The following is a 12,986-nucleotide window of genomic DNA, read 5'->3' as shown; positions in this document are numbered from 1 at the left end:
AGCTATTCTGCGAGAACTTGTAGGAAGACTTGTTCAATTTGGTACATTTGAAGGGGAAATTCGTATAGTCTTTACTATTGCTAATTATATTTTTTACAATTGTACATCTTTAGAGGGTACATAATATTTAGTGTGGGAGTTTTTTTGGTACATTTGTGCCGAAATTGGTTCACGATTCACTCCATAATCTTTGGCAGATTTCTAAGGAATTTAATATATGATTTTGCTGATGAGCCGCATTTTGTACAATTGCTTCGAAATAGGCGAATATTTTATGTTAGATGGGACATTCTATTAAAATTGTTGCTTTACTTGAAAAGGGTAATTTATTTAGTGGTTGGTACATTTCTAGCTTTCGTAACACTTCTGGTACATTTGCACTTCTGGTACATTTGCGGTTCTCGTTTCACATTTGGTACATTTGCAACGTTCATACCACTTTTGGTACATTTGACACATTTATCTCATTAGTACATAAAAAATGTTGGTACGTACAAAAAGTATTCACCTAAGTGTGTTGCCACTGTAGCTTCATTCAAGTTGAACGAAAGTGCAGATAGCAAGCAAGTGATCTAATGCATGAGGTTGGCCATCCACTTGGCAAGCATCACTCAATCAACCCAATGAGACGACGACAGCGATGCGCTGGCAACAGCAACAACATTAACATCAACATTAGCAGCCATAACAATAACAACATTGGCACTTTTCACAGCATCAGCCACAGCATAGCACAGCACAGCAAAGGAAAAGCAACAACTAGTGTGCCGTGCGATATGAGGCGTTTTTTTCTTTCGCATTTTCAATTCCGACATTTCTTGTTGTGACAGTCACGGTGACAATTTGCAGCAACGCGTTGCATGCGACAACATTGTCAAGATATGGTGGCCGCGGACTCTTCACACACACGACAGCAGACACATCTTTGCCGAGAGAGATTGCTTTACTTGAATTGACACATATTTTTGGCCAATTTGTTTACGCACAATTGCAAACTAGTGCACAAGTATAAATGTAAAAATTTATAATCACTTTACATTTCACAATTCATTAAATTACGCTACACACTTGCACACACACATTTTTTCGCGAAAATTTTCTAAAGCTCTAAGCTGCGACTTATCACAACGCAGGCAAGGTTCGGCAGTATCGATAGTGTTAAGCACGCGTGACTTTTTAATCAATCGATGTGCGGCGAAATCACTCACGCACTAGTTGCCTTGTTGATCATTCGATATCCGATTAATTTCAGTTATTCGCAGTCGGTGCACTCACGCATTGAAATTCGTTCGTTAATAAGCTGGCCAATTGGAATTAATGTTAGAAATTTGCGAAGCTAACTAATTTTAGTGGCACACAATAAAAGAAATAAGTATTTGTACTAGTACAATAATGAATACAAGTAAGTGTTAAATTTGGTGACAAAACGATCAGCTGCTTTGGTTGTTTACATACATACATATGTATGTATATACTACTTGACACACATACATAAGTATATTGCATTTTTCTTATCCTAAAACAGGTGTTCCTTGGACTTGCCGTTCTTTTTACTACTAAAGCAACTTGCAGGCTATAAGAAATGCCCTCTATGTGGTTTTATGAGAAGCATTCCAGGGTCAATCATTTGTTGTGGAGGAAGCTCCTTTTGGGCCTCGCTGCTCAATCAAGTTGAATGTTTATTGTTTACTTAAATACTCACTAAAATATGTGTGTCTACATTATGATAAACAATTCGCCGCACAACTGCGGGATAACGACAATAAATCCATGAGCTGACATTGTGGCACGCCAACGCAACACAAGGCAAGGCAACTGAAGCTTAAGCTCAGACTGCGATATGGAAGCAAGGACAGGAGGGGAGATGGGGATGCTTGCAGGAGGAGGAAACTTGGAGCTTGAAGCGCATTTATTATTTGATTATAAACAGCAGCCCAGCGCAGCGGCAGCAGAAGCATCACCGAGGCGGCGAGTGTCGAGCGGGGCCATAAAAATCACCTACTGACAGATTTATTACACAGCGAAGAAGCGACTCCAACTCGACTCGACGCGATTCAACCGGGCAACAGCTACAACGGCAGCAGACGCTTTAGCTTTGACAACAAACAGATACGGCAACAACAGCCGAAGCAGCCACAGTGTGTGGAAGCAGGATGAGGAGGAAGAGGAGGAGGAGCAACTGCAGCCGTCCTTCGAGCTCATCATCGTCATCATCAGGCAGCGATGCTGACAGCAACACGGCAACGCCATCAGTGTAATCAACTTGGTGTCGACCAGCTCCAGTCCAGCCGAGGAATTGGAGTTGGAGTCGAGTTGCAGCAGCATCAGCAGCGAGAGAGAAAGAGTAGATAGGAGGAGACTGACCAGTTGGTGGGAAGACAGCACTTTATGGGTGGCATGTGAAACGTTTGCCGCTGTTTTCCCTGCTGCTGTTGCTGCTGATTCAGCTGAATGCCGAAACAATCCCTAACTCTTTAGCCCCTCATTAAGCGCACAAATTTCACAAACATCGACAACAAGTCGAAGTCAAAAGACTCTGCAATAGATTAGCATAACAATGTATCGCAAAGAAAGCAGAGGAAAATAAAGGAATGAAAAATTTTTGAATATAAATTAAATAATTTTTCAAGCAAACCATTTCAATTTCAGTATTAGCAATAATTCCTAAATTAATTCCAATTTGCAAGCTTATTAACGAAAAAATTTAAGTACGTGAGTGATTCATCGATTGTTAACCAGCGAAATTAATCGCATATCGAATGATGAAAAAGGTCGTGCGATGAAAAAATCCGATGCATTAATCGCACATCGATTGTGATACTGCGATAATTGCTTGCGTTCGATTCGAAGTTTCGAAGCGAAGTTTCGCAGCGAAGCTAAAGTTTAAACATACATATAATAATCAATTTATATAATGTGCAACTCAGAAGAATTAAATATCACAAACGAACCACACAAACTGAGAGACTCTTTTGTGCAAGGCAAGGCAGCATGCAAATAAAGCAACTGGCGGCAAATTCAGTTGACAATCAACGTTGACCTCAGACCTCAGACAACGTCGACTTCCTTTCATTGCCTTCAATACTCATCAATGACACGAAATGTTTTAACTACAAGCGACAAAAAGGAAAAGAAAAACTTTGTCCACGGCTGGCGCGAGAGGAGGAGAAGAGAATCGAGAGATCGGGGATGAGGCGGTGGTGGCATCCCAAAAGTGTCAAATGTGTTGTGTGATTTATGCAGTCAGTCGCATGATTTGTTTGCAGTCCGTCTACTTTTCGTGTTTATCTGCAAAAATATGAGAAAGATAAATTGACGCTGGTCGTCGTCGTTGTCGTTGACTTGGCATCCAACTTGTCCGTCCGTCCGTCTCTATCCGTTGTGTCCAATCGCAATCAGTTGGCGATTTTCACTCGGCAACTTTTACTGCGCTGTCCGCAACGTCGGCTGCTTTCATTCGTCACCTGGTCGCATGTAATTTTTCAGGTAAATTATTGAAACGTCCCTAACGATGCGGCCACAGTCTCGAAGTCTCCACTCGACTCAACTCGAATCCATTGCAATCCGTTGGATGCATCAGGAAGTGTGTCCAAGACTCCGCTGCACTTTGATTTGTGTGCCAAGCCAATGATATATATACTATATAACTTATATACGAGTGTGAATACGCGTATGAATACTCGCAACACTCATTGCAATGAGTGTTGGCCACAGATTCGCATCTTTGCCTCTCTTAGTTGGGTGCTAATTTATGAACACTGCCTTTTTGGGGTCGACACAGATAACTAGCCTTATTTATATACTATATGTGGGAAAGAAATCGTTAAGTTAACTGGCCGAGTCCTTAACACAAATGATATGTGTATCTCCAAAAAAAGAGATTGAGAAAATAACTCACGCACTTATTAAGTTGTCAAGTGAATTAAACGAAATTAACTTATACTGATTAATTTTGAGAAAATGTTGTAAATAATTTATAGATTTAAATTATAAACTGCATTAATCAAGCAGGAATTAAATGAAAAATGAATAAGGCAATAAAATATTTATATATGTTATATGAATGAAGGAAATTATAGTACTCAACATTCTTCTAATATTAGATATATGAATGTGGTAATATAAATTAAAATTAAAATTCATTATATTTATAAGAACTGCCGTCTTAGTTATAATTAAATGTTAGAAAATTAAACACTCATTTGTAAGCTTACATTTTTACTAGAAGTGGTTTAAAAAATTAAGATAGAATTACAAATTTATCAGTGGAATTTAAAAAAAGAAACAAATCTTAAGAAAATATTAGACAAAAAAATAAACTAATAAAAATGGAGAAAGAATTCTAAATTTATCAAGAAAATTTAAAAAAATGAATCTTGAGAAAATATTAAAGAAAAAATAAACTAATAAAAATGGAGAAAGAATTCTAAATTTATCAAGAAAATTTAAAAAAATGAATCTTGAGAAAATATTAAAGAAAAAATAAACTAATAAAAATGGAGATAGAATTACAAATTTATCTTTACGATTTAAAAAAGAATCTCAGCTAGATATTTAAGAAAACGCAAAATAATAATATGGAACTTTTTCTTTCTAAACTGATTCAAACTTGCTAATGAATTGAATACAATACTTTTTAGCCAAAACCTTAAATTGATTGCGAAAAATGAGTACTTAGAATAGAATACTTTGACTAAAGAAATAGTTCATTAACATATAGTAGTTAAAAGTGTTGATGTTCAACCTATAACTTTAAATCATTCTCCTGGCCAAACTAAGATAAGTATTGACCTTATTTAAACGTAGAATTTTAATTTAATGTTTAGCCTTTAAGACCCAAATGTATGATTACCAAATAAATAATTGTAAAAGCAAAAATAAACAATGTAAACTAATCAAATGAAATATAACATTTCTAATCGAAGATGCAACCAATTTTAATAAGCAATAAATCTAATGTAAAATAAATACAATCTGTCTGTTAAAAACTGTTTAAATTAGAAGCCATTAACTGAATCCATTTATAGGTTAACAACGTAATAAAAAATGATTAAGAATCTAATAAATAATTGTTAATGCTTTCCACTTCTAATCAAAGTTCAAGGTGCAAATTTCTCAATGCAGATAGAACTAATTTAATAAGCAATCTTAATGAATTAAATGCAATAATTTTAAAAGAAACAGTTCTATTAATAAAGAAATGATTCAGAGAATTGCAGTTATAATATGCAAGATAAATGCTGACATTGAGTTAGAAGGGAAGTGTTGCAGCAGCATTTAACCTTTTGCAGCGGAGGAGAATAAACATTTCGAGTTAGCTGTGTGGATGGATGTCATTTCCTGGGCAGCAACAACAAAAGCAACAGCAACTGCAGTGAAGTTCCCTAGTCCAATGGCATTTCTAAATGGAGACCATAATCAAGCGCTAATAACCTCATTTGTATGTCCAAGCGGGCCATTAACTTTTCATTTGCCACGCGAAAACGAAAAAGCAAAAAAAAAACACCAGCAAAGTGAACACTGAGCAAATGCAGGCAGATGGCGATTGTCCTCTTTCCCTCTCTTTCTGTCTGCTGTCTCTTTCTAGTGACTGAGACCCGTTGCCAGTTGGGACATGGACATGGACATGGACGTTCGCTGTCAGAGAGCTCGCACTCGGAGTCGAAGTCGGCGTTGGTCATAACTTGCGTGAAACATGTTAATAATTTACAATTTGGTATTCATAAATAAAATGTCATCCGCCAAGAGAGTAAGAGAGAGAGAGAGACTCCTCCAATCCCAGGCTGGGTAATGAGCGAATGTTGATTGAGGTTATATTTCATGGCAAATGGGTGCCACGTTGCTGTTGCCTCTGGCTTGGGAAAGTCTCACAAGAAACTGTTGCTGCACAAGCGCATGTTAACTCTCAGTCCAAGTCGCTGTTGCAGTTTCTTGACGTTTGACACAAAAGTTGCCCCGCCAAGAGCGACCAACTAAATCCGCCAACTGCCATCGTAAAACAGCCGCAGTTGCAGTTGTTGTTGCTGCCACAACTCGAACTTGCCTCTGCGTCTGCGTCGCCAACTTAACAATCCTTGCCTCGCTTTGGCTACTGGCCAATCGCCTGGTTGTGTCTCCATCTCCATTTCCATCTCCAACTCTGTTTCCATTTCAGTCACTGACTCAGCTCAGCTCTGATTAAACTCTGGCCATTTATCGTCATTTATGGTAATTGTTTGAATTGCAATAAGTGGCAACTCAGTCTCTCTGCTTGCAACCAACTCTTTGCTCGATCCATCTGACCAGCTTAGCAGGTCAACCAATTAGGAAGCCAATCGAATTCGAATCGAAATGCAGACAGAACTCTTTTCGACTTGTGCTTCTCTTACGCATATCTTTTGCATAAATTTAATGGCTTTCCTTAACGCAACTCCTCATAAAAACCCATTAAAAATGTATTGCAAAAGAAACTCTGTTAATATTCGGCAATTTCGTATCTAATATACATAAGCAATACATTCTGAATATTTAAGCAAGAACGAAAGAATTGTTCTTATTAATCAATGTTGTGCTTAAAGTCCAATTATTGCCTCACTTGTTAAATCTTGATTGTAGATCTTTCTGAAACTATGTACTTAAGTACTTATATAGAATATATATACAATTTAAACTATCTTAAATAACAATGTAATACCTAAATTGTAAAATTTTTTCATAGCACTTCAAATCTAACTAAGAAAGTTGTATTTGACATTTTAATGAAATTTAAAAAGATGATGGAAATAAATGTTATACATTGTAACATTGTACATGTAATGAAAGATCAAACAAAATTCAATGTAAATTTTGACACAAGAAACTTGAGTTCATTCTCCCTAAATATCAGATAATTTTAATTCAAAATCAATTTTCAATACGACTTTAATTCACCTTCAAAAGAATGAAATTTTTTAAATGAATATCAAAATTAATAATTTAAACAATTCTTATTGAATCTAGAATTCTTTCTCCCTAAACTTTAGCTAGTAATAATATAGATAATTTTCATTCACTATAAGAACAGGAATCTAAAAATGGATCTAACTTAGTAACATAATTCTTATTGAATCAATAGTTCTTTCTCCCTCAAAGTAAGCTAGTCATATCATATAGAGTATGAATATCTGACAGTAATTTGTTAGTTGGCAGCGTTGCAGTTAGATCTGTGGCTAGATAATAATTTGCACGATGCTCTGACATTTGGCATTTGGCAGACTGTTGTTGGCTGTCAGCAGCAAGTGAAGAGAGCCGAGTTGGGTGCCGTTATGCACGATGGGTGACATTTAATTGCAAACAGATACATTTTGTCAGGACGCAAGTGACGTGAATAGATGCAACTGGCAACTGGGAACAGAGAAGAGCATCCGGCAAAGAGAGAGAGAGAGAGAAAGAGAGCTGGCAAATTAAGTGGGTGCCGATGTTGCATTTTGGGAGGCGACAGAAAATGTGGAAAGACTTCAACAGCGACTTCGTCTCGCGACTGGCGACGTTGATGCCTCAGTCAGTCAGTCAGTCAGGGAGTCCATCAGTTGTATCTGTATCTGCATCTGCATTTGTATCTCTCGTCGTCGCGTCGAGACATTTCCGCGTGAGAAATGCGCAATTTCTGTTTATTTAATGCCAATGCATTTCGAATGCGACGCCAACACGCCATCAGTTTTCAATCAGCCAGCTGAATAGCGACGCCTTCTCTCTCTCCCTCTTATTTTCCTCATGATTTACTACGCACTTGTTGCACCACCGCCACAGCAGTGGCAACACCAACAGCAACAGCAATGTTGCAGCTGAAAATCACTTTGCAACTTTTGCATCTTCTCATCATGACGCTGGCCCCCAAAGTGGTGTCAACAGCTCTCAACGCTCGCTGACTGATGAGTTACTCATCCGGAAATGTTTTTCACTTGCCACTTGCGTCGCCGCAAGGCAGCCACAAAGCAGGCCCAAAACTCCCTCTCCTCCTCCTTCCCTCCTCACTCTCTTGCTTTGCTTCTCAGTTCAACAAGTCCAAGAAAAGCCAACAAAGCGTCTTTGTCAACGCCTGACAAATTGGCCTCGCAAATTTTCACAAAGATTCAGGCCAAAATCCGTCGTCGTCTCACGCTTCTTAAATGCTCCAAGGAGAGGGGAAACAAAGAGAAAGAAAGAGGGGGACTGTGTTTCGCCTATTTTAGATTCTTGTGGCCGCTTTTGTTTCCAGCTGCCAAATGCCACAATTATGGATATGCATATGAATGTCAGCGAAATGTTCAAGAAGTGAATGAGCATAAGTTGAGTTGAAAGACAAGATGTTGGACCAGACAAGGAGGAAAGAGAGATTAAAGATGCTGAAACCTAAGTAGATTTTAGAGAAGTTGTGGGACATTAATATAACCTTAATGTTAATGCAGAAGAATGTGTATTACTATTGTGAATTGATTACTATACTCAAATGCAAACCTATATGACAAAAATATATCGCATTTTTTATCAATTGTAAAAGCTACAATGTTCAAGTGACTTTACAAGGAAAATTATTAAATAAATGTTAAAGTCACATTTAGCATATTTGTGCTAATAACATAAAATTCAAATATTGGGAATAAAACAATCATTTGAATGAAAACATATTTTAAATATTTAGATAACACAAACATTTAGGCCAATCATTTAGCAATCACATAAATTTGCAAAGAATAAAGCTAATAAATGAATTGTTTGACTTTTCTATTAAAAGTAGATTCGAAGAGTTGAGAATGAAATGAAATTGAGAATAGATCGAAATTTATTGTTGTAGTTAAATGTGCTTTAAGATACATGTATGATGAAGCTTTTATCTACTGTGAAACCTAATAGCTCAAAGAAGTTTAGGAAAAATATAAAATTATTAGTATTAGGTCGAAGAAGTTTAGGGGAAATATTGATATTTTAGTATATGTTCTGCCGAAGCAAGAAGAAATTAGTCCTAGATACTCTGGCTCATCTTATTGCAATAAGGAATTCTATTATTTATGTCAATAAAATAATAATAAATATTAAAATTAATAAGATAGAAAGTCTTGCATAGAAAATTCTGAATCTGACAGTATGCAAAGTAAAGCCATATCTTTACAATTCATTCAGAAGTAAATAATTAGCAATATTTAAGTGCCAGTTGTTTGTTTTCAAGTACTTCGAAAGGCTATATCGATAGGTCAAGGAAGTGTAAGTGAAAATATTAAATGGAGTACGATAAACATGTTCGTTTTAAACCGCAAAACTTATAAATTTCATTAGTAAATCGGAATTCAAATGAATAATTATTGATTCAAGTGTTTAAAATACATATTTGAAGAGGATTTCAGCTAATATATGTCAATATATTGAGGGAAATTGAGAGAAAATGTAAATGTGCAAATTCTATTAACAAAAATTAAAACCTGTCTGAAAATAAATCAAAATCATAAAAATGTAACTGGAAGCGAATAATTAGTAATAATTATTCATTTAAGTATAGAGTTAGAGTTGTTATATCTACCTTAAACAACTATGTCAATAGGTCAAGATATAAAAGGGAGTAAAACCTATCAGCTGGCGAAGCTAAAGTTAAGCTGTTTCCAAATACAATTGCAAGTCGAACTTAATTCAACTACTAATTAAAATATTTAAGAATATAACCTGCTGTCCGGACATGCAACACTCTTGCTTGAATCACAGTAAAAGCGAATTATGTGTATTGCAAATATTTATGCAGAATGATTCACATGACTCGCAACTCATTTTGTCTGCTGTTCGCGGCAATGCCGAAATCCTTGACTTCACAGCTGCCACTGGCAGCAGGAGCAAGAGTTGGGAGTTGGGTAGAGAGGAGAGGAGAGAAGGGAGATGTGCTGAGGATGGCAAGGAATGCAGCCAAATGCGAGGCAAAGTGACATGAAGCGATGCAAAATGCATTCCCAGTGATGATGTGATATGTTGTGCCGTCGCTGAAGCTGATGCTGATGTCTCTCCTCTTGCATGTTGACGATGTTCTCTCCTAGTTGTTGTTGTTGTTGTCTCATTGTTGAGGATGAGCTTGATGAGCATGATTACGACGAGCGAGCGAGGCAAAGCAGCAACAAGGACAGCCTGATGGTGACAATCTCAGCGACGAAACTGATGAGGTTAACAACGATGCTGGAGATGATGAGCCGTATTATGTTACGTTGTCTTACGCTCCTCGCTCTTCTCTCTTCCACTCACTGCAGCGTGTCATAAATGTCGCACGCCACGTTACTGATGCAACTGATTATCGTGTGTGTGTGTGTGTTGTGGAACGTAGAACTGAAGCGAAGCAGCGAATTTGCATGAAGCACGAAACGTCATCGAAAATGCATCATTAGCAGCTGGGAATTGGGCAAACAAGTCTATTTGTCGCCTCACAGCAGCGACTCCAACTTCAACATCAACTCCGACTGCAACTCACGACCCATGTTGCAAATATGTAAAGGAGACGCCGCCGAGTCTTTTGTTGACCCGATGCCACAGCGTGTGGCAAACGATCTGTAAAATGCAAATGCAACACAAGCCTCCTATTGGGATTAAGCGCAACTACAATGGAAGGTCGTCACATTTATTTGTTAAAGACTTCTCTGGTTTACACTTCTTTCTCTCCTCACTCTTCATCCTGTTTAACGCCTGCCACGTCCGAAGCCTACAAAGGAAGGTCGTCTCATTGATTTGTTGAATACTTTGCACTTCATTCCCTTTCTTACTCTCCTAACGCCTGCCACGTCCGAAACCCCCGCGGAACTCTAGGGAACCAGCTCCAGCTCCCACCTCTCCAGTCTTATCCTCATCGTTGCGTCGATAGGTGGAACGATCCTCACGCTCCTTGAAGTCGCGTTGAAGTCCGCGTGTTCCATCGTCTCGGCTGTTGCGAGACATTCGCACCGGTTCCTTGCGACGTTGCAACGTCGAGGGAACCACTTCGGAGGGCATGTGGAGATACCCACGCAAGTACTCGATGCCATCGTTGTTCAGACACCAGTAATAATGACGCCAGGCGATTTGCTCCGACACATAGCCACGTGACTTGAGGGATTTCAGTATTTTAATCACTTGCAAGTTGGTCAAATGATTCAGCGATTTGTCCGGATGACGCTTTTGCAGCGCACGCTCAGCAAACATCACGGCCGAGCGAAAGAGCACCGTGTAGATGGCATTGCGATCCGATTTTTGCATAAACATTGTGCACAGGATGTTTAAGAAATTATCCGATTTGATTGAAGAAACTTTCAGTCCGACTGCGAGCTTGTCTGAATTGAAAAAGAACTTTCTCGCTTGACTTTTGTTGACAGCTAGGTTATGGGTAGTGTTGGAAAACGTTGAGGTAAGCGGCTTTAGTTGGCTGTGTTGCATTTCAATCGAAGTGTTGGTAAATGGCATAAAAGTTGAGATTGACACTTGGTATCCACTTTTTCATTGTTATCCACCAAACGCACTCTTATTATTATAGTATAGTGTATAGTATAAGACATAAATATTATTATTTTGTGAGGATATTATGTCGAAAACACACAGATCTTAAGCAAAATTTATGACGCTTCTCACTTTTATGTGATCCATTTATATACATATGTTTAAAGAATTTATTCAAAATAACTGAATTTGTACGATTAACATTCAGTTATATGTATTTATTATATGTAGATGTAGGTAAATATTTCCTTAGGTGGAAAACCTTATTGTAAATTACTTTTGGGTTGATAAGACTGGCTGAAATTAACTTCTTTAAAGCCGAAGACTTTGTAACCAGTGCTTTAGTAATAGTGTTAGTGTTAATTTTAATTATATCACACCTTTAACTTCTTTACGGTAAAATTTGTGTTGAAAGAATAATCTGTTAATTTAAATCAACAAAACTCTTCCTCCAAACATTTCCATTTAGTGCATTTTCATTTATATTCATCCAATTTCAATAGTCTGATGTAATATGTTCCCAAAACTGTTATAATTAACCTAATCCGAATCCTTATAGTACTACAGTAATCAAATATTGTAAGTAGTTCCCACTTTATTAATAATTTTTAAGACATTAATGTTCAAGACATTATCTTTACCATAACCACCTAATAACTCCCTTGAGTGGCAACTTTATAATATGTTAAGAAGTGTCATTTAATAATAATCTTAGCAGAGATTAAAGTCACTGGAGCTCAAGGCACCTTTAAGATGTGTTTGGGTTAACCAGAGCTTAACTGTCCCAAGTGAGTCCCCATTTAATGGCAAATGGCAGTATGGCATTAAAAGTCACCTCACAGGAAATAGTCGGAATAGTCGTCCTTGTCCTTGTTCATGCTCTCGTCATCGTCAGCAGCATTTTCATAATTAAAGGATTCAATGTTAGTTGGGTTGATGGCGGAGAGGAGAAGGCGGAGGAAAAGTCGGCTATGCGCATCTATATTCATATATTGATAAAGTTGTAAAAGTTGAAAGTTGCGCAAAACAATAAAAATAAATTCTAATGAAGATGGCCGGACAGCATGGCGCAAAAGCAAAGCAAAAGCATCTCTAGGAACCAGGATCCAGGCTAGGGCGCCATTTGTGCCAGCAATTTTCTGTTCTTACATAAGCAGAGCCAGATGAGGCATGAGGCAAACTATGAAAAGGATCAAAAGGCGGAGAGACAGAGAGTGGAGGAGAGACAACATGTAGTTTGGGGGCGACTGCTGCACTTCCGTAATTTTGCGCCGAGGCGAAAAGCGAGAAAAACAATCGAATAAACTGTCGGAGCATCAAAATTCAAACGTCAAAAGGAGGCGAAGTCTCAGACTCCTGTCGTCCTGCCAAGCAGCCCACTGACAGCTATCCAGTCAAGCGTCAAAGTTCCTAATGCACACAACAAATTTCTTACACAAGCAGAGTGGGGAAGCAGGCTGGAGGTGCTGGCTGTCCACTGACGGTGACGGAGACAGAAACGATGTCGGAGACGACGACGACGACGACGCATCAGGCAGAATGTCGTGGACAAA

The 12,986-nt window shown here is 38.0% G+C and overlaps 1 protein-coding gene across 1 annotated transcript; it reads right to left on the bottom strand.

The window, feature by feature from the left end:
- Positions 1 to 10,566: 10,566 nt before the first annotated feature.
- On the bottom strand, positions 10,567 to 11,316 carry LOC117563423 (40S ribosomal protein S10b-like). Its single transcript, XM_034241758.2, has 2 exons — positions 10,728 to 11,316; positions 10,567 to 10,666 (listed from the first exon to the last, which is right to left on the bottom strand). Exon 1 carries the CDS (start codon positions 11,200 to 11,202, stop codon positions 10,732 to 10,734), a length of 471 nt encoding a protein of 156 aa, XP_034097649.1. The 5' UTR covers positions 11,203 to 11,316; the 3' UTR covers positions 10,567 to 10,666; positions 10,728 to 10,731.
- Positions 11,317 to 12,986: the final 1,670 nt, after the last annotated feature.

This window comes from Drosophila albomicans, chromosome 2L (genome assembly GCF_009650485.2).
Source record: "Drosophila albomicans strain 15112-1751.03 chromosome 2L, ASM965048v2, whole genome shotgun sequence".
NCBI classification, from domain to species: domain Eukaryota; kingdom Metazoa; phylum Arthropoda; class Insecta; order Diptera; family Drosophilidae; genus Drosophila; species Drosophila albomicans.
This window is presented reverse-complemented; position numbering and strand designations above follow the sequence as displayed.